This window comes from Perca flavescens, chromosome 21 (assembly GCF_004354835.1).
Source record: "Perca flavescens isolate YP-PL-M2 chromosome 21, PFLA_1.0, whole genome shotgun sequence".
Taxonomy (NCBI): Eukaryota; Metazoa; Chordata; class Actinopteri; order Perciformes; family Percidae; genus Perca; species Perca flavescens.
In genome coordinates, this window is record NC_041351.1 from 16365384 (window position 1) to 16390105 (window position 24722).

Consider the following 24722-nt stretch of genomic DNA (forward strand, 5'->3'; position numbering starts at 1 on the left):
AAAGCAGCTAAAAAGCCCTAAGCCTCACTATTATTACAACGCTAACTATACTCTCTGTACTGTATGCCTCCACTTTCATCCACTGGAGGGCAGAGTCACACTGTACACTGATAAAGGCTGCAAGATTTTTCCCATCCTTCCCTTTCCACGAAGCACCGAAACAACTTCATTCAGACAGAGATGTAATGGTAGGCTATGTTTAACACATTGCTATCAGTGTCATGATTGAGCATTTTTAATTATTTTCATTCATTCAATAAGCAGCAGAGCAATTCCTTACTTCACTGTTACAGATAGCAGTTTCTAAAGCAGGATTGTCATAAAAAGATTGTTCTAATGTGCGTATCACTTGACCACTGCTAAATTATTAAAACCTTAAACCTACAGAAAGTGGGTCTATTTTTTAGTCAAAAAGTGGCCTTTTTAAAGCTGCCACAGAGGCGAAATCCTGTGGCATTTGTCCATGACTCGCAATACAATCCCTTATCAGGCCTGCAATAGGTGAAGCATATAATGTAATAATGTTTTGTTGAGATTGAGACTGTGTCAGACAATCAGGCAATGTCTTATCTCGTGTTTTTTCTTAGCCTGTGGCTCATGTTATTTTTTGGATTTTATAGTAATACTGTTATCAACCCAGAATAAAACTGAAAACAGTTGTCAAACAAATGTTTCTTGGCTTGCTTTGGCCTTTTTTATTGTAAAGAGAAAGGGAAAAGGCATGATTGCTTATAGAGTCTCCACTTATATTGTCTGTAGTGATCACACAATCCAGAACGCAGACTCGCCATTTAAAGACCAACAACAGCTACAAACAGAATCACAAAAATAAATTAAAAATAAAACAAAGTCAGGCACTGTGACACTGTATATTTTATTGAGATGTAATTTTAGATTGTGTGTTACATTAGTATGCATATGATCTGATTTCAAGCAGCTATTGTGAGATTTGGGAATACATCTAGCCGCAGAACGGATTATAGGCGGCCGCAAAATGATGGCTGAACTCATTTTGGTCTCATTACGTATTTACACCTATGATCCTTTATAGCCACCTACCATGCTACCTCCGGGGCACCAACAAAGTACAAACATTTGTACCCCGCTGGTGCCCTCAGGTGCCATCATACTACATAATGAGCTTTGAGTATTTTCTGTAATCTGTCTCACCAATTAATTAAGTGTGTTTAGTGCAGCGGTGAGGGTGTGTCTTTTTTTTTTTTCGCTTTCATGCTCTCTGCCCCATATTCACTGTCCATATTTGCCAAGTGGCTGCATAGCTGAGCAATATCCATCTCTAAAAGGCTGCATGAAGCCCCCCAAAGACCTCAGGAAGTCCCCAAAGTCCTATTTTGAAACCCACACATTAAAGGAGAGGACTTGTGGCACCCCAAACAGGCTTTGATTTTCCTTATGAGGGTCTCTCATTGTCTAGCCCGGGCTCCTCTAAGTCTTCTTGATGCAGCAGCAGTCCCTGGAAACAGATGTAGTGAGAGTTGCAGTAGACTGGGGTTTTGTTGGGACAAGACTGGACCTGCTCCGGCTTCTGTGAGGTGAATGGATTGGGTCCACTGTCCCTGATGTGCATCTCCAACTCCAACAGGATCTGGAGTGAGCGCTTGAGCTCCATCTCACTGTGGAGACAACGAGATAGCTAAGGAATCAATTAATCAAGTAAGTTGTATAGTACTCATGAGAGACTGAAGAGAGATTAAACACCTCCCAGACTTCTTTTAACATCCACCCACAAGTAAACAGTTTGAGAGATTACAGAGGAACAGCATCAACAGAAGAGAAGGAGAACAACATCAATTACTTTGCTATATCATCAAGTAAGAGTCTGCAGGGGGAGTTTGCTGAGAGCGCCTGCAGCAAAAGAAATAAATCTTTTCTTCAACTTGGCCAGAAAACTGGTATTTGCCACCAGAGGGAAGGAGTGTGAATTGTGGAAGGAGTTGCGTGATCTGGGCAACAATAACTGCACTGAGACTGAGGATTGTGGCGATGAGGTCGGGTAGGTGAGGAGTAAGGAGACCACACATGATGTGTGGGTAAACAAACAATAGTTCTATAATTTTGGATAGTAGATGGTAAGCAATGTGAACTAAACATGTTTACTATTGCTCAAAGGGCATTGGATGTCATTAGCCTCACTCTAAAATGTAAATGTATGTTTCAGAGTTGCAATAATGTGACTAACCTGTACATCGTGAAGAAGGAAGGGATGGTATAATCTCTGAGCAGCAGGAGGGTGGGCAGCCAACCTTCTACCAGACCCTGGTTAGCATGGAACCCTGTGGTAAAACACACACGTGTAAGATACATAAAAGAAGAAGAACCAGTGTGTTAATTTAATGATAGTGTATATCCACGCCATTCCACTTCCGGGATTGCTCCGTTGCCGACGAAAATTCCGCCGGATTTCACTTATTTAGGCCAGATATCCAGTGCCTTGGGCTTCCGTTGTGTTGGCATTTTAAACTCCGGCCGATTTATGAGGACCATGGTTAACATTTTTTCTTATCAGGCTTAGCGCCGCCGATTGTGATTGGTGTAAAGAAATGCCAATAAACCAGAGCATGTTTTTCTCCCATCCCGGAATGCTGTGTGGACTCGCCAGAACCTCCTCCGCAGCGCTGTGGAGGTGGGTCTGACAATGCAAGACTAATTTAATGATAAAATAACCAGTATCATTTTCGCTTTAAATCCTATTGGTGCCTGAAAGTATGTGACATCACCTTTTTTTTTCTTCCAACTAAAAAATAAAAATCTTTAATGTATGATAACCATAACTGCTCTTACTTTGGCAGAAAATAGTGCATTCGTATAGGATCACATCAACCATAGTATATAGCTAATTAGAAAAATATATTTCCAGGGCCTTTCATTTACAATAAGCCACTCATGCAATATACATACCCTACCTCCCTGAATAAGCAAGCTGAATGACACTGACACTAAAAAGCACTGTCTGTTTCTCGCCATGCAAGTCTTATCAGGGTGAAGATCGAACAGATTACGCTTGATTGGTCTCCAGTCGGACGTGTTTCTCTCTTGTTAGCTAGACTATATTTCCATCTGGACGTGTCACTGACAGCCAGCCTAATTATCAGTCGATATGACAAAGTAAACCTTGCTCTAAACAAGCTGACCTCGTTTTAGAAAATTCAGCTGGACTGGAGAAAGCTTGTTGTAACTCAACCTTGCAACCACACCAGCTGAAAATGTAGGACATTCTCGCATAGAGACGACCCAGTGCAGCAGTCTGGCTACATTCATGCTGGGTTGGGTTTCATAATCCTCCAGCATATTAACTGACAGATGTCACTTTCCCCTGACTCGTGTTTATATCAGTACTTTTTTTTCTAAGCAGCAGGGTGGTGTGGTGAATAGTTCACCCGTCATCCACATGACTGAGGTTCAAGCAACCATGACGGCAAATACTGTAAATCCATCCGGCTTAAGTGTCCTTGAGTGAGACAAAAACAGGCTGCAAACAGAGAATTTCACTGCACTCATCAATAAAGTCTCCCATTATTAGTTACTCCAAGAGAAAGACATAATCACGGATTCAATTTCAACATAGGGGAAGAACTATGCATGCTATGAATTTATTAAAACATCAGCTGTTTAGTACATTACTGGTGTGTGTGTACACTGGTTGTAAGTGTGTTGGGGGGCCCAGAGCATGCCACAGAGGCAGAGAATTGTAAGACACCGACACACAGATGGTATCATGTTATCCACCGCCTGCCACATCTTTCCGGGGAACTCAAACTGCAGAAAGAGAGGATTTTGATTTTTGAATAATGCATGCCATGATAAAAACATCCCTGAGGTTACACTTCTCATCATGATAAAACATTTAACAGGGAGTAAGCATTTAGGTGTCTAGACCTTCAGGAGATAAGGGAGCAACGATACGCTGCAGCCTGACTGTTAATGTTAATGTTTGGCCATATGGTGGAAAAAGTTTAAGTAATGGCAGTAGACTTACTTTGTTTCCTGGTTTGGAATAAATAAGCTTTAGAAATATTAAAAACCCAGTTTATTTCATGGATAACAACCAGCTATCAGGAGGCGCCTGTTCTCAATGGGCTATCTTTGTATGGATGACATTACTCAGCCAGCATCCATCTCCTTTGTGAGAGCTGACAGTTGACATCACCCTCAGTTGCATATTCTCTAAGTCAAAGTCTGTTTTTACTGCTTTCTATCAGCCTTTTCCTCTGTCATTCTCTTTGTGACTTTCACACGCACCTCCCTTTTTATTCCTTCCGTCACGCTGTCTGCTCCCCTATCACTTAAACAGTGTCATAATGCAGTGCTCTGCCAGCTTTGCGGTATGAAACACAGCCAGGCACTCAGGCAGTTTACTCGCAGGATGACTGATTCCTGTATATTTAGCTCCCCTGGTGCCTGCAGTGATAACTGAGCCAGGGGTTATGGGTGCAGTTGGGTCGGGGCTTTACTGCTGCTCTGCAGCAATAAAGGGTCAGACAACAGATTTGGTGCAAGAGCTTAGGAGGTTTAGGGTTATAGTAACACTTTAATGAGGTGCTTGTCTGTGAGAGTGGACGGCGGATGTCTTTCAGTCTAAAATGAAGTTTGTTTGTCGTGAAGTGGAGAAAAAGTTGCAGTTGCCTTTTGCATTGTATTAACAATATCAATAATTTAGAAAATGGTTCACTGAAAATAGTGAGATTGTTTAAGATCGAAGACCTATTTTGCACACAACTGGGGCTTGCAATGTTCGTCAGAGTGAATCCAAGGGGACCTTAAAAAGGGCAGCTTACCGGCATTATGCTGAGTACAGCAATCAGAAGCCAAACTCTTTCCCAGCTGCTCCCATTAATCACCCAAAGCCCCAATAAAAGCCTGGCGCTAATGAATAGGCCAGATCTAGTGAGTTACAAGTCTCCTGCTTGCTCTGCTCTTTGAAAGAGGTAATTGTCAAATGAGCATAAAGGGAGACAAGTCACTGGTTCTCCGAGACAACTGACCACTTAAGCTTAGCAGTTTCTATTTATAGGCGCAGCAATCATTATGCTTTTTACTGTTTGATTTTAAAGCATTTGAGGTAAAAGTCTCCTTTGAACCAGACCTGTCTTAAGATTTAAGTGGCTGTACAATCACATTTCTTACTTTCTGTTTGTTCATGTTTGACAAGTTGCTGGATGTACATACCAGGATGAAATCCAACCACCAGATCTGGCTTGGCTGCTTCCTCTTTCTCCACCAGTTCCTCCCAAAATTGGTGGTAGAGGCCCTTGTAGGCGCTAATGTAGACCTTCTGCCTGGGGCCAAACGCCCTCAGAGGAGGCCTCGCGATGGGGCCGTCCACCACCTCTGGTCCCACCATGACTATCTCGATGCCCTGGTGTCCAGGGAACATTTTGTTCAGCTCATCATAGTCTGTCAGTCTGGCTCCCATGGTCTCATTGTGAGATGCGCCTGCTATGTGAATAGTTAGCGGTGTAGCGTGCGGGTCAAGGCCAAAGTGTTGTATGGCCATCCCAACTGTGAGAATTCGAGAGAGGAACTCGCTCTGAATCCGCCATAAAGACTGTTGCAGGTCAGAGTCACATGGTCTTGGCCTGCTGGCGTTCTTCCAAAGGGTTGTCATGTTGGCACCAGACAAGATGGCGTCCAGACGTGGCGTGAGGTCACCCTGCATGAGAAGCCAGTCGTCCCAGTTCTTCACCTCAGCAGCTGACTTAGACCACTTCTCAGTGGGGAACGGGAGATCTCCTGCGCGGGTGGCAGAACATTTATGATGGACATATGTGACACAAAACTGAGGACACAGATTAGAGTCGAGTCAAATAGAGTGTGGCAAGTTTACGTGGTGTTTGAAAAGCAATCAGAGAGATCCAAAGGCTGAGGAACTTTAATTAAAATTTCAAAAGCGCACCACTATTGCACTGTGACTTTCTGTCAGTTTTTGTCTCTCGGAGGCATTTCATTTTAGCAGCTCATCTTTAAAATATGCCATCTCATTAATGATGATGAGGCGTTTCCATTTCAACAGCACCCCCTTTTTTTATTTCTCACCAGTGAACATCAGCCACTCCACTAGTCTGTCAATGGCCACCAGGCGCAGCAGTTTGCAGACCTTTTTATGCTGAGGCCAGTCCTTTCTCTGACAGTCTTTGGTGCAGTAGTACACATTCAAGCACCTGTGAAAGAAAGATTGGGGGGGGGGAGGAAAAGCAAAGCAGGGAAATGAAACGTAAGGAAAGGATGCAAGGCATACAAGTTAAAGCTATAGTGTTTAGTTTCTGTCGCACCCATGAGGAATTCTAAGTAATGACAACAACACTGTCGGCGCATCCACATGACACCACCCCTCCTCCACGCAGTTGCTAGTAGCGCTTAACACGTCAAATCAAGGAGGACACGGAGGATTAAAAACATGATCGCGGGACTACATCATTTTGTAAACATAACCATACGGAGAAATACTGAGAGAGTTTTGCAGAGCTGATAGGCTTAATTAGCTTTCTACCAACTCATTTGGCAATGGCTTGAATTTAACGGGTGTTCATTAAAGGTGCAGTAGGTAAGACTTATAAAACTAACTTTCTGTCATATTTGCTGAAACTGACCCTATGTTCCAATAGAACTACATGAAGCAGGTAATAAAAAAAGAAATCCGGCTCCTCTGGCACCACCTACAGCCTGTAGTGCGATTTGCAACAATCCACCGCTCCCTGTTCAGATGCACCAATCAGGGCCAGAGGGGCAGTCTAACTGCCTGTCAATCACTGCTCATCCACACACATTCATTCTCGCTTGTGGGGGGAGGGGCACAGGAGACCGTTTTGGGCTTTAGCAGAAAGCGAGGAGGGACTGAGACGTTGTTGATGTTAAAAAATGTTGGCTAATCCTACCTATGGCACCTTTAATATAAAATAGTTGCACACTATAGCTTTAAACAAGTTAAACAAACAGAAGCACTTTAATTGAAAAGTTTATATATCAACTTTATATCCCCAAAATATTGTTGTATGTTTTTAGCCATGTTTGTAGCATGACTTTAGAGATGGTAATTTTGGTCTGTCTATTGGTTGGTCGGTCAGTCAGTCCACCATGGTTTAGACTGAAACCATTGCAAGGGCATGAAAGTTGCTACATATATTCATGTTCCCAGAGAATAAATTAGGATGACTTTGGTGATCCTCTGACCTTTCATCTAGCGCCACCATAAGGGTCAAGATTTTGGTTTGCCCTATAGTTTGGTTCATGAGCAAATATCTGGAAAACTAATGACATTCCCATCAGCCTCAAATGTAGTTTGTGTTGGGGTTATTCCAAGTTCCTCATTGTAAGAGATCGGTAAGGGCTTTCTTCGCAGCTCAAATTGCAAACAAATGAAAGAAGATGGACGTTTCAAATTCAATTTCAACAGCTGGCAAAAACAGCCACCGTAGGTAGAGGCTGGAATTTGTTACTGATTATACAACTTCTTAGTACGGATGTGGGCTTTAGTGTTGTCACACAGTTTAAGTGGCGAGTTAATGTGTTGGATTAGAGGTCTGACAGCCAGTGCCAGTTGGTGCTTTGGGAGTCTATATTACTTTACCTTGCAGTCATTTGCAGCCTTTCGGGGCACACACATTTACATAAAATCATTTATCAGCCTACGTGTTCTGTCATAGTACACTTTGGGCGTACTGATCATCCAGAGGAGGCTTACAAAGTGAAACAAAGCAAGGTGAGAAAACACAGGTGCCATTGAAAGGTACACACTTCTGCGGAGATGCTTAAGCGTAAGAGTAATACATAGATAAATGTGAATCAGAATGAGAATGAAAAGGAATGCACTTTGTTGGACTATTGGTGGTAGCCTAATTCTCAGATGTCAAAGGTCTTGAGGGTTTTACTTTCAGTCGTTAGGTTTTTTATCTGCTGCTACACATAACTTCCCAGAGAGAGGCAGTGGCAGCTGAGAATTTCAAGGGAAAACACATGCAGTGTGTGAATGTGTGTGTCAATCAGTAGGAAAAAGAGAGCGACAGAAAAAAGAAAAATGAGGCACAAAAGCCACGAGGCAGCATACAGTACTCCGCTGTTTATTCTCAGTACACTGTGTGATGTTGTGAACCGCATTAAGCTGCTCTTAATAAGCTGCAGATTAAACATAATCAGATGGCTTAGCTATATTTGCCATTGTCCTCTGAGCTGTCCCAACTTGGTGGCCTATCATTCGGTAGCTGATGCAACGGCAACTGGTAATGCTTCATACATCAATGTCGAAACCACATCTCAACTGGGTGATGATGGAGCCGAACTGAGAACGGTGTAGGTTTCAGTTACCTTAAAATAGTCTGATTGTCAACAATGATTAATGTTAATCCGTGTTAAGGCCACTCACTTCACGCAGCGTTTCAGGGTCTGACCGTCGGTGAGATGCGCTGGGAGTTTGTTGCAGCTGGTGCAGAACTCAAAGGTCTCCTCCATCCTCTTGAACATCTCCTTGTAATTGCGGAACGAGATTCCTTTAGCCTTTCCCTCAACGGCAGCCCTGGTTAGAATCAGACAATTTATTTGCCAAGCACGAGACATGTTCATAAATTTAGTGGAATTTGAGTGAAAAATAGCCTAGAGGAAGTGCAACTAACAGCCCATACAGTATGCCATATAAAATCAAACACTACATTGCGTGACAATCAAACAGAAAATGAGCAAGACAGCTGAGCTTACAACTCATCAGTTCTTAGTTAGTACCAGCAGTTTTTACCTGTATTCGCCGTAATCCTTCATGTTGAGCTTGTTGAGAATCACCTTAGAGAGCCCAGGAACATTGGAGTCCAGTGAGTAAAAGCCAGACAGAACAGAAAAGACGCTGTCAGTCCTTGGAGTGTCGGGCTGTTGGAGCGCTGGGATCTGGGACGCCATGTTGTGGCCTTCAATTTCCACTAAGAGAGGAAGGAACACATAGTTATTTATTGTACTGTATTGCCTATATTGATTAATGGTTGGTGCATTTCAGACATTTAAAGAGTAACTAAACCCCCCCTGAAAATCTTGTTTTTCTCTGTCTGACTTTACCTGTGTTTTAATGTGATGCAGAGGTGCATCCAGGACACTGTGACATTATTGATGCTGGTATGTGGTCAAAGCCTTAAAAAAATAAAAGAAGTAGAACCTACAGCTCAACTTTTGCAGGACGACAACTCGACATTAATTTGCAACACAAACCATGTTTTTACAGTTTACCTCGTGATCATCACAACAAAAGCTACAAATAACTGCGGTTGTGATAACTTTCTAGAGTTGTTAAATCCTGTCACAGAGTATTATAAAATGCTATGCGGTGTTTTAGTGTCTGATAAGCCTTTGAACTCATGGATCTGTCACTTAAACAGGATCTGGATCGTGTTTCTCACAGCTACCTGAAACCACATCAACGTAGCATTCTAAAACATCAAATCCATGTGTTTGTGTGCTGTGTTTACTGACAGACACAAAGCAGAATCTGTAGGATGTGAGGGACACAGGAACCCCCCCCCCCACCAGTCAGGTCACAATGACAAATGAGAAGTATGGGTGTAAATGTGGACTCTGGTGGAAGGACATACAGCCCCTAGCTCACAGAGGTATTCGTTCTATGCGCCCTGACAACCAAGTAGCACTCTGCACGGACACAACACAGATTTTCACTGCTGTTTTAATGCTCCTTTTCATAATGCATCACTGCTGCCAGGACCCACAAAAAAAGCTAGTTCAGCACCAATGATAACATTTTAAAAGAAATACACAGTTTTATATACAAAGTAAGATGCTGTACGACTTTTTCAAAAGGTATATGAGCTTATTGCCGAGCAGCAGTGAAACTATACATAAACCCAGACAGTATGCATTCCTGTTCTCAAGGCTGGCATAGGCATCTCTTCTCAACATAGATTTGAGGGTGCGAAGTACACACACTGTAGTCTGCAGACCTTTGCGCTTTAAAACACACACACACACTCTGGCTTGATGACCCTGACGACAGAAGCTCTCATGACAAGAGGATCACCCAGATCTCAGACTGGCATGTTCTTTGAGCTGCACCATCAAGCTTCTTCCCTGTTCCCAAAAATCCCTCCTATTTGCATGTCACATGATTCATTTATTTTTACGCTGGTAAATAAGACGGGGGGGAGAAATGTGATCATCTTGTAGTGGTCCTCACATACTGTAGCTCCTTCAGTCTTTCTTTAGATTTTGCGCTGATTTAACACTTCAAAATCATGTAGAGTATGTGTACAAGTCGGTTTGGTTTGGATGGTGTCTGTACAGTTTCTTTCTGTTTTATTATGATTAAACATATCTACCTGTCTCTTAAGTACAGCAGCGCTCAACCTGGCCTTGAAAACATGACAAACTCCGTGCAGCTCGCAGAAGAAAACATGTCCTTAACTTGCACAACACATGATTTACTTTATCACACTGAGGCACTCACAACAACGCTGCTCCAGTCTCCTACTTTGAGGAACTCTGTATCTTTTCAATTTCATACTAAGTGTTGCTAGGGAATGATTTAGCCTTATCATGTCCACAGACAAAATTGAAAGGCCTATATCTAATTAGCTCCTTTATATCTACAGAGCACCAGGGAGGCACAGGGTTGGAAATGAACAGATTTCCCATGAGAGGGCAGCTTTTTTTCTTCTTTTGCTGGTCTCCCCCTCACATATCTGACCGTGAAAGTGTTAAGTTTTAAGCATGCAAAGTTTGTCGGCTGACTATCTGGCCACAGCATTATCACATTTTCACCCTGGCTGGCCGTGCCGTAAGGTGGCTATGACTAAAGACATAGGCAGATATTTTAGTAGCGGTACCTTTGTTTCCAGGCGAGCAGAGTGTCTTCTAGGCGATTCTAGGAGTTTTCTTGATAGCAGTGATTGACAGCTCCTTATGCTGGATGCCTCTGCTTCATAGAGCCTTCACTGCGTCTCTGCTGGGGTCAGTAATAAAGTTACCACCACAGAGCCAACGTAGGGGAAGTAGCCAGGGGAGGGTTGGGGACTATGGAGTGCTTCTGGCATCTGAGGGGTTTAGGGGTGGTCTCCCGCTCAGTACCCCCTACTGAGTGGGAGAGGGACTTGGATGGGTTAGGGAGGGAGTGTGCCTTGGAGGAAGATGAGGGCCAAAGAAGAGAGGAGTGGAAAGCAGGACATTAAAATAAATAAAAAGGGTGGGGTGGAAGTTGTTTGTTTTTTGGAGAAGAGGTGGAGACAGAAACAGGGAGAACACACAAGATACCAGTGGGATATTCCACCAAAAATATTCTTAAAAAAAAAAAAAACACTCAATCTGCTGGAGTTCAGAGATGAGAAGAGGCACATCACAGGGCAGGAAATAATGAAGAGCCAATGATAGGAACCAATGATAACAAACACATCAGAAAGTGGATTTCTGGAATCAATAATAGTGTAGTTAAACAAGTGTACATGTAAGTGAAAAACATTTTTGATATGTAAATATGTTATTCTTGTAAATACATTGCTTTTCTTACTTAATATTTGTAGCTTGAAAGCTTGGACTTGCTCTTATTATTCATCAAAAACAAAAGCCTGAGCAGGAAACCAATGAAAAAAAACATCTGCTCTGACGTAATTCTGTCAGTTTCCGTGAGTCACAAACTCCAAAAGCCTTTGTTACCGTGTAGTACATGGAAACACACTGTGTTCGCAATAATAACAAAAGTTGCCTTCATTTAAAAAAATTTATTTGGTCCATCGGAACCTGAGATTGACAATTAAACATACATGTTTGTACACATATACTCATATCCCCCTCCCAGAAAAAGATCAATAAAATATATATATATCACATTCATCAGAGTTCCATTTTTTTCAGCATTAGGTTTCTTTTTCTTTAGTTACTTCTATCATACTTTTTTTTTTTACAAGTTTAAAAGGGTCAGTTGATTATCCCCAGCTCCCACCCCACCCCCACCCGTTTTCTATTTTATATGTGGCTTAAGTTTGCAGTCTGTACAATTTACAAGGAGGGAACCAGGACAGAGGAGAGGAGAGAAAAGGCGTTGTGTTGGCCGGTCTGTAAACGACCAGCTGATCTCTGGCTGCAGCCTCTTCAGCAGCAGGGGGCGCACCTGACACACAGAAGAGTCACCACCACAACTTCACAGAAGAGGAGTAGGTTCATAGGACACCAGCAAGAGCCAAAATGACAATTATGACCAAAAAAAAAAAACAGTGTAATAAAAAAAAAAGATAATATTAAAAATGAATTAAAATCTCATGTTCATGTAAAGTGATCCAGCGTTGACACTGAATTTTGAGGTGCCTTGTCATTGCAGGTGTTTCAGTGCAGGGTTCATTTTTAGTCACGCTAATCCCTCTGGGCTCAAAACTAAAGCCATACAATTATCACATTCCTTTATCTGTCATACATCGATCCAGTACTGAGCAATATTCAATTGACAACAGGCCTGCAAATCACTTATACAAATAAATTAAAAAAGGTCACAGCTGCTTGGCTGTGACTACAGACACACACTAACACACACACACACACACACACACACACACACACAGACAGACAGACATCTCAAAGTGGTCATCATTACACATTTTGTTTCTTTGGAAAACATATTTACAGCTACTTCAGCTCCAGGTTTCTTTATGGAAAACGTTACTGTGCTGTAGTGGTTTTTCTTTACGAGCTGTCCCGAAGACGTCGTCGAAGTACAGCCTTCCAGTCGTGGTTGTGCAGTTAAGTAAGACTGCGAGCGTACGGGACACGGTGCTGCCATTTACCATCAACGCTACCAACAAATAGGGACACGGGCTCATGAGATGATGCGTGTTTCAGCACCCTTCCAACTCAAGGGCACTGAGCTCTAGACCTGAACTGAATCAAGTCATGTGGGAACTTTAATGCTTAGACTCAAAACCAAAAGCAGCATTCATTTCTACCAAGCAATCATTCATTGTAAGAGTGCTCCGGCGATTTTGCTCATAAGCTTTCAAGTTTTTCTCCATTCCACTACACAATAGTAAGACATCCACTTTGACTCGGGGAAAAAAAAAAATAAAAAGTCCCCCACTCCATCCCATTACTATAGTACCGCGTTAGTTTTCCCCCCTCCCTCTGATAAAACACCTATGTTGCCATGGTGAGGACTGAAAGGTCCTTAGTGAAAACAGGAGCAATGGCTTTGACACTGAAGGAACTGGAACGATCAAGTGGCGGGTGGGGCCCTAAAAGGGAACCTACGTAAAACTGCTGTAGGCAACCCGTGCTTTGAAACGACGGAGACAAAACTAAACTATTTTCTGTGTCACAACATGTCTCGGGGGTCCCCTCTCTCCCTCTTGTTATGTGTGCACGCAGACTGACAAAATTGTCATCTGTTATTACAAAAGGACTCTGTGCTGTCGCTAATATGCGCTCGGTGTATTCTTGTGGGAGGATGGCCCAGATGCTCGCGCTGCACCCAAGCAAACAAAAATGGTCCCTGACCTCCCAAAGTAAACTCGGCAGCTCCTTTGGCAGACTGTCTGTTCAAACATCAACTAGCTCCTCCGGTACTCCCTAAGTACACTCAAGTGTAAATCAAAAATACTGGCAACGTGTGACAAACAGACACTGATCTTTAGTACCAAAAAAAAAAAAAAAAAAAAAAAAAAAAAAAAAAAAAAGATTAGACACGGGTGCCCAGGTAGCTCAGTTGGTAGAGCGCGCGGCCATATGACGAGGTTTGTTCCTTGACGCAGAGGCCCAGGGTTCGAATCTGACCTGCGGTGGTTTCTTGCGTGTCTTTCCCCCTCTCTCTCTGTCTCTCCTTTCAAGTCTGATTAAAAGCGATATGCCCCCAACCCCAAAAAAAAACTAAAAAGATCAGACACAACTTTTGGGGTGTCACAATCCAAGAGTGCAAGAAGCAGCATTCAGCGTCTAAAAATGGGGAGTCGCTCCCCAAGTGTGAAGAAATAAAGTGACCGCTGAATTGGATGAGAACAGCAAGCATGCCCGAGCTACAAAGCTGGTCATAGAATGACTCGCCTCCAGCGGTTAGACCCCAAACTGAGACGGAGTTAAAAAAAAAAAAAAAAAAGAAAAAAGAATTTAAGTAAGAGGAAGGAATAAAAGAGGTACAGTGGCTTCTCTGTAGGGAAAAAGCCAAAATTGGATGTTAGTCTGTCGAAACACTTGGGAAGGAATTCTATCACGTGTCAGTATTTCACAAGATAAAACCTCCCAATCACAACACTCCCCTCTGCACCACAGCTTGGCTCGTGAAGTGCTTACAGAAAGACGATAAACCAGCTATCTGGGCACCGTACACCTGCCACAACATCAGCTCGAGGTTTTTGCTTGACCCCAGCTTACCCTACAAATCACAGGTTTGGTCCTGAGTTAGAGAGAGCCCTACACAGCACTGCGGTGAGGATGGAGACAGACAGCACTGTATGAATGATGGCTTTTTCTACGACCTCAAAAACACAAATATGGACAAGACGGCAACAAAGACCGTGTATAACACAAGTAAGACCAACGTGTATAGTATTGAATAAAAAAAACAAAACATGTATGACTAAAACTAGATTATTGTGTTGGCTCATGAAGTACCGTACTATGGGCTGGGCGAGATTCCCCCCCTTCCCCCCAAAGTCTCCTGCTTTGTGAGCTGTCCTTGTGGACGACGTAGGGGTAAATGTCTGATCGCTGTGGGTGATTGGCTCAAAGTTTGTGGGCTGGAAAATGGCTCAGTAGTTAGGGCACTCCACCCTGACTTCTGTGAAGAAAGCAGGGTCGTCTCCAAGAGATGACATCCGTTCCACGTACAGCGCTCGTACCAAAAACGTCCAGAATTTTAAGCAGGATCATGTTCGTTGTCCGGGCGAAACATTGTTTTGTGAGTAAGTCCAGGTCATTCCGCATGGCCCGCTTCCCTCATTTCATCCTGACATGGCACATCCACTTGGCAAGGAAGAGAGCTCGTAAGAGCCGGATGAAAGCATTTATGGAGCATTAGTAGGACAGCACATGAATGCTGCTTATTTATGCTTTACATTCAGGTGTGTTCATCTAAAAAAAAAAAAAAGACACACAAATACACATCTTTCTCCACGTTTTAGGGCTGCACACACCACTCGCCCTCCCTTGCCTGGTTTTCCAGTCGTCTGACAGTTCACTGGATAACAGTCTGTGTGTGTATGTGAGATAGTGGGCGGTGGTCATAGCGGCCTGGGCCGGTGCAGGCCGTCAATGTCCGCAGTGAGCTGGGGGCAGTGGGTGGCCTTGGTGGGGGTCCAGTCTCCCAGGGAGGCTTGGGCTGCCTTGCGGTGAGCCAGGCGGTGGGTGATGGAGAAACCGGCATTTCCTTCCAGCTGTGAAAGCACCACCAGCACCTGCCTGCAGAGGGAGACAGAGAGTGTTGGGGGGAAAAAAACAAACAAACATGGAGAGGTTCTAGTTCAAGTCCTTTCTAGCTTCAGTTAAGGCAGATAACGCACACTCATTCTGAATACAAGTATGGTCTTTTTCTGTTGTGCATTGTGTATGGTGAAGAGAAGTAAGGGACTGTATGAAAATGACTGAGAAAGCAAGGCCCTCCCCAGCTTAACCCTTGTGTTGTCTTCCCATCAACCTTGAAAAAAAACTTTTTTTCCAACGTTTTAATTGTTAAATTTTTCTTCTAAACATTTTCTACGTCCCATATTTTCTGATATAAAACAAAAATTGAAAACGCATCAATGTGACCCGAAGTCAACACATGGGTTAAATTATAATAAAATCTTCCAAAACTGCAATACCCTGCATTAATATCTCAAAATAATATATTTATGGCAAACATAGGGACATGGTGAAAATACAGCTACTCTCAAATTTTGAATAAAGAGCTGCTAAAGCAATGGTTATTACAGTTATCTAAAGAGTGAACCAGGAACAGGCTGCTGATGGACTGGAGCCCATCAAATGTTGTTCCCCACTTCATATTCCAAAATGATCAAAATAAATATGAATTTAGTCTAGATCTTTTTGATGTAACTATCTTTTTTTTTATATATAATAAATCTCACAAGGGAAGAAAAATAAACTCTGGGATTAGAAAAAAAATCTACCAAAAAAGTCAGACATCCCTCCTTCTGCCTCCTTTTTTCCCCCCTTCTGGCTAATACTTATTATACAGTCCCTCAGTATGCCACTGGTATTGGAACTGCTTGTTAGCTAGTCAGCAAAGTTAGAGCTAGGACTGGAGGAAGACATGTTGCTTTGTCAGCATTCTAGAGCAATTTGTTTGTTGGATTCAGTCTATTTAGAGAACAAGATGAGGTAATATGGCGACAGAAAGTACACCCCAGAGAGAATCCTGAATACCATTACCTACCTGCAAAATGCGTGCGCCTATAAACTCATTGTATAACAGCAGGTGAGTAAGAACGTCAGAAAATAAGACTGCGATATTGCAGCAGATTGGTTTTTTTTTTTTATCAAGAGAACTGACAATATTCTTGTTAGACATTTTACAGTTTGCCATTATGTGGGACATAACTTCGAGGTGATAAGGTCGTAAATTGACAATAATGTGTGCTGTAATGTGTCTGTGCGAGTGAAACATTCACACAGTAGATGTCCAAAAAAACCCTAACTTCAGATAAACCTAATGGTGTGTGAACATCTCCACCGTGCTGCATTTCATAGGTGTCTATGAGCACTGAGCATGCAATATTCTTCAGGTCTTTAAATTATTGGCTTTAATGGGCAAATAACAATGGGGACTGACAGAAAACAAAGGCAGTTATAACAGTGCTGAGACCAGCCTAAATTAGATTATAATGAAATACGGAGCGCTAATCCTCTGGGATCACTGACGTTTATAGAAGTGTGTATGTGTGTACAGATATAATCGTCTAAGTGGGTGGATGTTTGCTGCACCTGTACCAAATGTTTCCAAAGCATTTAATCTCATCACTTGCAATCTACTTAGTTTTTCTTTCAAGGTGAAATATAGCTTGATGAAAAAAAGACTTTCAGAGTTGTGTGTATGTGAGGAAAAGAGAGAGAGAATAAGATGTGTGTGTGTGTGTGTGTGTGTGTGTGTGTGTGTGTGTGTGTGTGTGTGTGTGTGTGTGTGTGTGTGTGTGTGTGTGTGTGTGTGTGTGTGTGTGTGTGTGTGTGTGTGTGTGTGTGTGTGTGTGTGTGTGTACCTGTGCAAAGGCGGTACGCTGTCGATGGTCTTGAGGCTGCCGCGCGTCGACACCACATTGAAGCTGTCAGTGCAGTCACAGGAGACGTGGAGGTAGTATTTGGGATGGCGGTTCTCCACCACCACGATGAGCCCCGCCCAGCCATGGGTCAGGTAGTAGCACGTCATGCCCTCGCGGCCCTAAGAGCACACAGGGAAACACGGAAATGTGAGCAGGGAAGATGTTTTTACATATATCTCCTGAGCTACTGAGGCTTCTATCAGCAAAAAAAGCGCCTTGGTCTTTTGATGGACCGATGGCTGAAAAATATTCTACTGTCCAACTATTATGTAGTTGCATTGGAAAGGTGCATCCCTATAGTGCATATATAATATAATGCTTTTAATACTGCATTCACAATAGCAACTCCTCCTGAAGGCGAGATGACATTCATCTCTCATGCAGGGGCTGCTGATCTCTCTTTAGGGGCCTGTAATTATAACAAAATGAATACAAGTGCAGCTAAACTGCTTTAGCCATTTAGTCGTTTAGCTGCTGTCCAATGATCCAGTAACATAATCCAGTAATTCCACTGCACCTCAGACATAGCTGTCAGCAACACATGTATGTGCTCATAATACAAATCACTTGTTTCATGACAGCTCAAATTACTGCACAAATCTCCCCCACCCAAAAAAAAATTTTTTTAACCATATTGTTAAAACACTAGTGTTCGTTTAGTGGCTGCCATGCACTCCCGAGTGCTTGGCCCACCTACCGCGAGCGGTGAATGATTTAACAAAGATGATCTCAAGTGTTTAAAAAGCTCTGTCATTCTCTAAAATACCAGCCAATGTGACAGCACTTTCAGTAAAGCGCTGTTCAGGAGAGCCAGAATAATTTGCTACCTTGGGTGTGAGCGGCTGTGTGTGTGTGTGTGTGTGTGTGTGTGGGAGAGATGCACACATACTTGCACAGGTAAAGGCAGAATAGGATTTGGGACTCTGCTAAGAAAATCTAAAGTGTTATCTCAAAGTGGCTTATGGAGTGCAAGCATTCACTGGCTTTACAAGCATTATACTCAAACAGTGTGTGTGTGTGTGTGTGTGTGTGTGTGATGTGTGTGTGTGTGTGATGTGTGTGTGTGAGACAAGGAGACAGGGGCCAGAGACAAGTGTGCTTATTCTCTATTTGAGCGAGTGTTTACTTCTCTATTTGAGCGAGTGTATACATGTGTCTCACCCAAGGGGGTAAGCTTCGCTTCAGAACTCGAACCTCCTATGGAGCCATTTTGATGCTACAACAACATCACCTCTCGTTAGCATTCCACTGACTGCCATTCATTTTGACGTCACTTTGACAGCAAATAACTTTACATCTGAAGCGTTTAAAGATTATTTGTCCATTGTTTATTTCTAAAGAAACACGACAATGTATAAAAGGCTCCATTACCTTGTACCTCACGTTATGGCTCCATAGCAGACGTTTTTGTAAAAATAAGCTAACGATTAGTTACACAGTAGAGGAATTACCTCTATTAGAGAATTAGTACAGGAGAAGCTTGCAGGCAGTTTTGACTTACATTAGCAGTTTAGGTTTAATTACTAATGTTAACTAGCATTTTAGTTAGCAATACTTAGCCTGTATCTATGTTATCTCCTTACATATACCTAGGCTCTCCGTCTCTGCAAGATTGGGAATGATTGAGATTTCTCTTGGTACAGCTACCAGAAGACTTACAACTTTCAGACACGTTGCTCACGTCACATTTACGTTGTCTCTGTCAGTTGGAGGCTGCGCAGTAAAGCAAGAGATCACCGGAAAAGTGCTTCTAATATCCTTCAATGGTCTCCGTCCAGAGCAACAGGATCTGTTGGTCCATTCTTATATACAGTCTATGGTCTCACCTCGTGTCGTTCGCCTTTGTTTTCCGTGAGGAGGATGATGGCGTCGGCCAGCGTGGTGGCCATCGCCTCCACTTGCTCCACCATCACCTGTCGCGAGCTGTAGATGGCAAGGATGTAGCCGGGGAAGTCTTGGCTGGGCCGCCGTGCTGCTGCGCTGGTCGGACTGGAGACTGCAGGGACAAAAATGTGCTTTAATATAAGTACCTACTGCTGTATGCTGAACAGGGTTCCGGGTATGGATGAACTGGGTAAACATTCATACGCAGTAAAAAGCAACAAAAGCATTGCTTGTGCATATTATTATTATAGTTATCTGTACACCTACCCGGCGTGGGTGGACCTTCCGCTCCGCTGACATTCATCTGCCAGTGGTTGAAGGCGCAGCAGACAACAGCATACTCCCCCGGCTCCAGCATCACATCACAACCAACAAACTTCTTCACCGCCCGCTTGCTGTGGGCCAACAGGCGGCCCAGAGTCAGCTTGTTGCCGCTGCCGAAAGAGGCACGAAACACCATGATGCAGAGGTCCAGCAGGTGGCTGTCGGCTGTGTCCGACCGCCTGGAGAGGGAGAGGGGATGGACGGGTTAGCGCAAACAACGGTAAGGATGGAACAAAAAAAAAAAAAAAAAAAAAAAAAAAACAGAAGGGGAGGAAGGGCTGTCCTATTTACCTGCTTCCCTCCTGGAAGAGAGCAAACTCTAATGCTGTTCTCTCCAGCACGGTGAGGGCAGTGACGGTGACCGGCCCGCTGGCCTTGCTAGGGAAGCAGCCCTGTAGCCTCACCTCCTGCCAGTCTGAGTGGATCTTACAGATGTCCACTGAGTCAAAGTACCTGTGGGAGGAGATGGATGAGAGGATAGGGCCTTCTTGAGCATATAGCATCAACCCAAAGTCCTGAAAAGGACGCGTTCCAACAATTTGACCGGCTGCTCTCCCCCTGTCATGAGCTAAGTCGATTGGTATGCATCGCAAGGAACTCTTTAATATCAGCATAGCCTCTGAGGGTGCTGCCTTACAAACACCATTTACCTTGCTAACATGTCAGACCTCCTCCTTCAAAGACAGAGCCCCCGAGAGACATTTTCTTCCTCCCTTTCCCCGTCTGTTTTTCACTGTTTCATCACTTCCTAACCTCGCGCTGACAACTTTCTTACATCTTACTTTTGTCTTCTTGACAATCTGGAAAAAAAAAAGGGGGGCATGCTGAAGCTTTACAGTAGGCTTTGATCACTTAGAGAAAAAAATATGTCTGCTGTTAAAATCTTTGGTTTCTTAGAATTCAGTTAGTTTTTAGTGAAATAATATATCTGAAATGTTATTAATAATCAGCATCATCATCTATTTGTCCACTTGAGTCAATAGAAGGGCCTTGATATTTGTCCCACGAGCTGACCAACAGGCGTAGGCACGCGCATGCTTGTAGGTTTGTCCTATAAAACAAAGCTGCTGAGAGATTATTTGTCTGTCAGAGAAAACAATAAACAGTCAGAAGACAGATGGGATTCTGGTCTAGGCCGCACGCATTTTTCAGGTTTAAGTTGTTCTGGACGACAGCCACATCGATCCCCTTGGACGTATTGCGACTCTTATTTTGTTAGACACGAGGGACATGAATAACAGTCTGATACGCACATCATTTATCTTTCAGTGAACTTACTAACCTGGTGGACTTTGTGACAATGCCCGCTGATCAGATTGTTTGCTGACAGTAAGAAAAAACATTTTCGGTCCTGTACACGAGGTAACTCCTTGGTCGTGTCAAATCATGGTATTTACAAATTATAAACACTTAGAAAAATGTTTATTGTTTGCAGGTCACACCGATTTGTTATTCAGTTATTCAGTTATGTTTTAGGGCAGACCCAGCCAGGCAACAACTCCCTGTTGGGTTTCAGATGACTTTTCAATCAAGCTGTTACAGGCAACAGTGTTTACTGACCTCCACAAGGTTGCTAGCCAAAAAAATAGACATGTACAAAAACAGCTAGAAAAACACCAGTCAATACTTGATGCGGTGTGTGAATGAATGACAGGATTAATGTAATATGACAAAACACACTGAGCGCCATTACAAGTCTAAGCCTCTGCATGCCAAATCCTTGGCGACCAAAGCAACCACACAAAAAAAAGCAACCCACAATTCCATAATAACACCATGGTGTGGGAACCAGTGCATGAAGCACAATGACACACAAAAACTCAGTTTGGTGTCAATACAACATCCACAAAGGCATGAGATTACTAAACTATCATCATGGCACAATTAACTGTCATGTCAGTGTTTCCTCTATGTTGATTTGACCGTGGCGGCCCCCCATGGTATCACAAATAGGGCTGCATTGGTAGAGTGCATGTCGGAGAATAGCACGGACACACGAGGATAACTAGCCAGTTGAGATCGTGTGTGTACGTCCTTGAGAACTGTAAGTCGTATAACTTATGTTGTCAGTTCATTTAAGCCTGGTCTTGCAAATTTAAATTAAGTTAACTGGTGATTTTTGTTGTTTGTATTCCTTACCTGCGAGCTAAATTGCACGTGGCTGTTGATTCGATAGCGATTGCTGAACGCCCTCGTCCACCTACATTGTATTGTAGGTGCATTATTTACATGCTGAAGTAGTTACACTGCATTCAGATAATGTAATTAATAGTGGGTTTATTGTTATTTGCTACAGAATGCTTAGCCTATATGTCAAGATCAAAGTTGGCCTATATAGTAACTCAAAAACTACAGTTCAATCACAACAGAAAATATGCCTCATTGTGTGTGTGAATAGAGGGGAATAAATATATTAGTTTGTGTTGCAGCGAAGTGTCAGTTCCGTTTCATTGGGGGGTGGGGGGGTCATCTGTATTTCACCTGTTTAGCTTTGACATTTGCTCCTCTTAACAGCTGGTCCTGGGAAGATCTTTCCCTCACAGGGAGTCATGCAGGTTGCATTTCTAACAGTGGTGCGTTTAGAATAAACAAGTGTAGCGTTAGCAGCCACCGCCACCGCCACCACGGCTCAAGTCAATCAGCAGAAGACAAATCTGTGAAACCATCATGTGTGCACAGTGATGGACTGTGAAGGCACCTTTGAAAAGTACAGTGCTACAAAACGAAATCACAGCAATGATGCTTTATCGTCAAAGATGTTGACAAAATATTACAGCTCGGTGTTTGCTGGTGGCCACTAGGGGGAAGAAAGCTCACCTGGTAATGAGTGAATGAATGAGTAAGTTACTATATGAGATACGCATCTACATTACATTACATTACATCTCATTTAGCTGATGCTTTTATCCAAAGCGACTTCCAATGAAGTGCCTTTCAACCTTAAAGGTACGATCTCCGGACAACAAGAAGTAAGTGCAAGTACATGAGCTACAAATGAGGAATTTTGTGGATTAAAGATTTTGTGATGTCACTGTGGTTGCATCTGTGCTGGTAAATAAGCCCGCTGATTCCTAAACAAACCAAAACAGATACACAATTGCAATGAAATACTCTGTTAACAGGGTTCTTACTTTATAAAGTCGCTGTACTCCATCCAGAAGACCCCCTCGCTGCTGCCATGAGCCATCAGCTCGTGGCGCAGGTGCTGCGGCCAGTCCGCCCACTCGTCCGACCAGCTGCCGTTCCACGAGAAGCGACCCCATGGGTTACGCAGCCGCAGCAACCTGAAGCGCAGCCAAAGAGTGACAGTTAGGGGGGGAAGATGACAGGACAGAAAGGGAGAGCCAAACGCAGAACACAGTGAGAGTGACAACAGCTTTCAGTTGACGCAGTATCCCCATCTCTGCAGACTCATATTGCTCCTCTTATGGATCATTGCCTACTTTTTAACAACCCATTTAATTTTACTGCCTCCTCCCTACAGTGAGAAACCTGAGAGGCATAATGGAAAACCATATTGGAGAGTCCCCACTTTCCCAACAAAAAAAAAAAAAAAAAAAAAAAAAAAGGGGCAAGTGATTCGCTGTTACCAAGCTGCTTTTCATCTCCTCCGGCTCCTAGCAGGAGGACTCCAACTCATTTCTGTGGCCCAATCTTCCACTCGGATTGCTTTATGGCAGTCAATTAAAGCGGATGTGTGGAGCTCTTGAGCAAATTACATCTGGGATTTACGGCTACTCACAAACTCCTCTCGCAGGTAGGACCGAAGAAGCCTCCATTGTGTGGACATTGTGTGAATTGCACAATGCTGATCAAAGTGATCAAACTGAACTGGCGTGCACATGTTCTCTATTGGCATTCATCCTCTAACCCATTAACCTATGAATCATTCAAGAAGCACCTTCACAGAGTGTGCATCTGTTCAATCAATTCTTAACCAAAGACACTTATTTATGAATATGCCTCGTTTTTTTAATGAGTAAACAAAATATTTAAGACATGGTTTCTTTCCACGAAATACACCCACCAGCCCGTGCCAGTGAAACCTACTGTATGATTCATTGCGTTCGATTATGACATCCACAACAGACATGGATGAGAGAAGTAGAAGGGAAAGGAGGAATTAAAAGGGAAACTTAGATAAGTATTTTGTAAGGGGAATGGCACGTATAGAGTTGCAAAGTGTTTTTCCCCCATTTTGTATTCCCCATTTCAAATTTGTCTTTTTATGCTATGTTGGTTAACACAGAAACACAGAACTCTCACAGCTGACGTTTTGATCAAATAGGTTACGTTACGGCCTCCAGTGTTAACTATTTAAAACGTTTATGAGATATCAGATTTTAGCCCGGCAAGCCTCTAAATACTACAGTACCCATGGGCCTCGGCCGGCATTGCTATGTAGAAGCGGGAGCAAGAGTGAATTCTAATCCTTTGTTTGTTACAGTTGTGAACTAAACACAAATCCCTTCGGTTGCTGGATTCATCCAAAAATCGTCACAGAATTACAATTTGAATTGATTGCAAAATGCAGTGTTGGGGAGTCATGGTTAACTTCTCCCCCTTTTTTTGTGTCATGTACGGTGTTGTACCTTTGACTTTTTAAAATCAAGGAAGCTGAGATGTTGTAGCGCAGCTGTTAATCTTTTGAACAGATGATTCACTCGGGAGAATGTCATGCCTATCCGAGCCGTGGAGGAGCTCCTACTGTCAGTCACCTCACATTGAATGAATGTGTGACATTCATGTCCTCACATTTTTCAGCTTAGTACAGATGGTAATTTCATTTGTTTCGCTAATTTGATGTTTCTCTTAAAAGTCTACTATATTGGTCAGTTACCAAGACATAGTAGATGTACGAGAGGGAGATATAGCAGACTGATATACGTTCAAAGAGAAATCCGGATGGGGAAAAGCAATGAAACTAGAAGAAGTCACAGAACGAGAGGCAGGTTATCACTCTAGTTCACATTCCGTCATACCTGTAACCCTGGACGTCTCGGACGTCTAGGATGGAATAGGCATGTCGAGGCCGCAGACCCAGAGACTCATAGACCGCGTCGTCTACCTTCATGTTTCCTCCTCCACAAGATGCACCCATCAGAAACCTAGCAGACATGGGCAACACACAGTCATTGTAGGATTCACTAGAACAGCATCAGGAAGCATAAGCGTTTGCAGACGGCTGCTTTATTCCATTTTTCTGTAGCAAAAGATAACGTAAAAGTCAGAACAAACTTTTCAATGTTTGTGCTTCTTTCGCTTCGAATAGCCAATCGTGTC

The 24722-nt window shown here is 43.1% G+C and overlaps 2 protein-coding genes across 2 annotated transcripts in view; both read right to left on the reverse strand.

Annotated features, from left to right (window-relative positions):
* Window positions 1-855: 855 nt before the first annotated feature.
* On the reverse strand, window positions 856-11082 carry mss51 (MSS51 mitochondrial translational activator). Its single transcript, XM_028567720.1, has 7 exons — window positions 10830-11082; window positions 8744-8921; window positions 8378-8527; window positions 6055-6179; window positions 5188-5751; window positions 2201-2294; window positions 856-1634 (listed from the first exon to the last, which is right to left on the reverse strand). The coding sequence occupies exons 2-7, from the start codon at window positions 8899-8901 to the stop codon at window positions 1412-1414; spliced, it is 1314 nt and encodes a 437-aa protein (XP_028423521.1). The 5' UTR covers window positions 8902-8921; window positions 10830-11082; the 3' UTR covers window positions 856-1411.
* A 2593-nt stretch (window positions 11083-13675) lies between these two features.
* capn15 (calpain 15) overlaps window positions 13676-24722 on the reverse strand; it is a 41818-nt gene continuing 30771 nt past the window's right edge. Inside the window, exons 6-12 of the mRNA XM_028568050.1 lie at window positions 24422-24547; window positions 22571-22723; window positions 19731-19892; window positions 19383-19618; window positions 19058-19227; window positions 17172-17350; window positions 13676-15375 (exon numbers count right to left, since the gene is read on the reverse strand). Coding sequence (XP_028423851.1) covers window positions 15198-15375; window positions 17172-17350; window positions 19058-19227; window positions 19383-19618; window positions 19731-19892; window positions 22571-22723; window positions 24422-24547 — 1204 coding nt within the window. The 3' untranslated portion in view covers window positions 13676-15197. The remainder of the gene's footprint in view (window positions 15376-17171; window positions 17351-19057; window positions 19228-19382; window positions 19619-19730; window positions 19893-22570; window positions 22724-24421; window positions 24548-24722) is intronic.

Excerpts from the sequence above, each read along its gene's own strand:
- mss51 (XM_028567720.1), bottom strand. The coding sequence starts at position 8,901 with ATGGCGTCCCAGATCCCAGCGCTCCAACAGCCCGACACTCCAAGGACT. Across the intron at positions 5,752-6,054 it reads GGAGTGGCTGATGTTCACTG|GAGATCTCCCGTTCCCCACT; the intron begins GTGAGAAATAAA and ends CCACCCGCGCAG. Across the intron at positions 1,635-2,200 it reads TCCTTCTTCACGATGTACAG|TGAGATGGAGCTCAAGCGCT; the intron begins GTTAGTCACATT and ends TTGTCTCCACAG.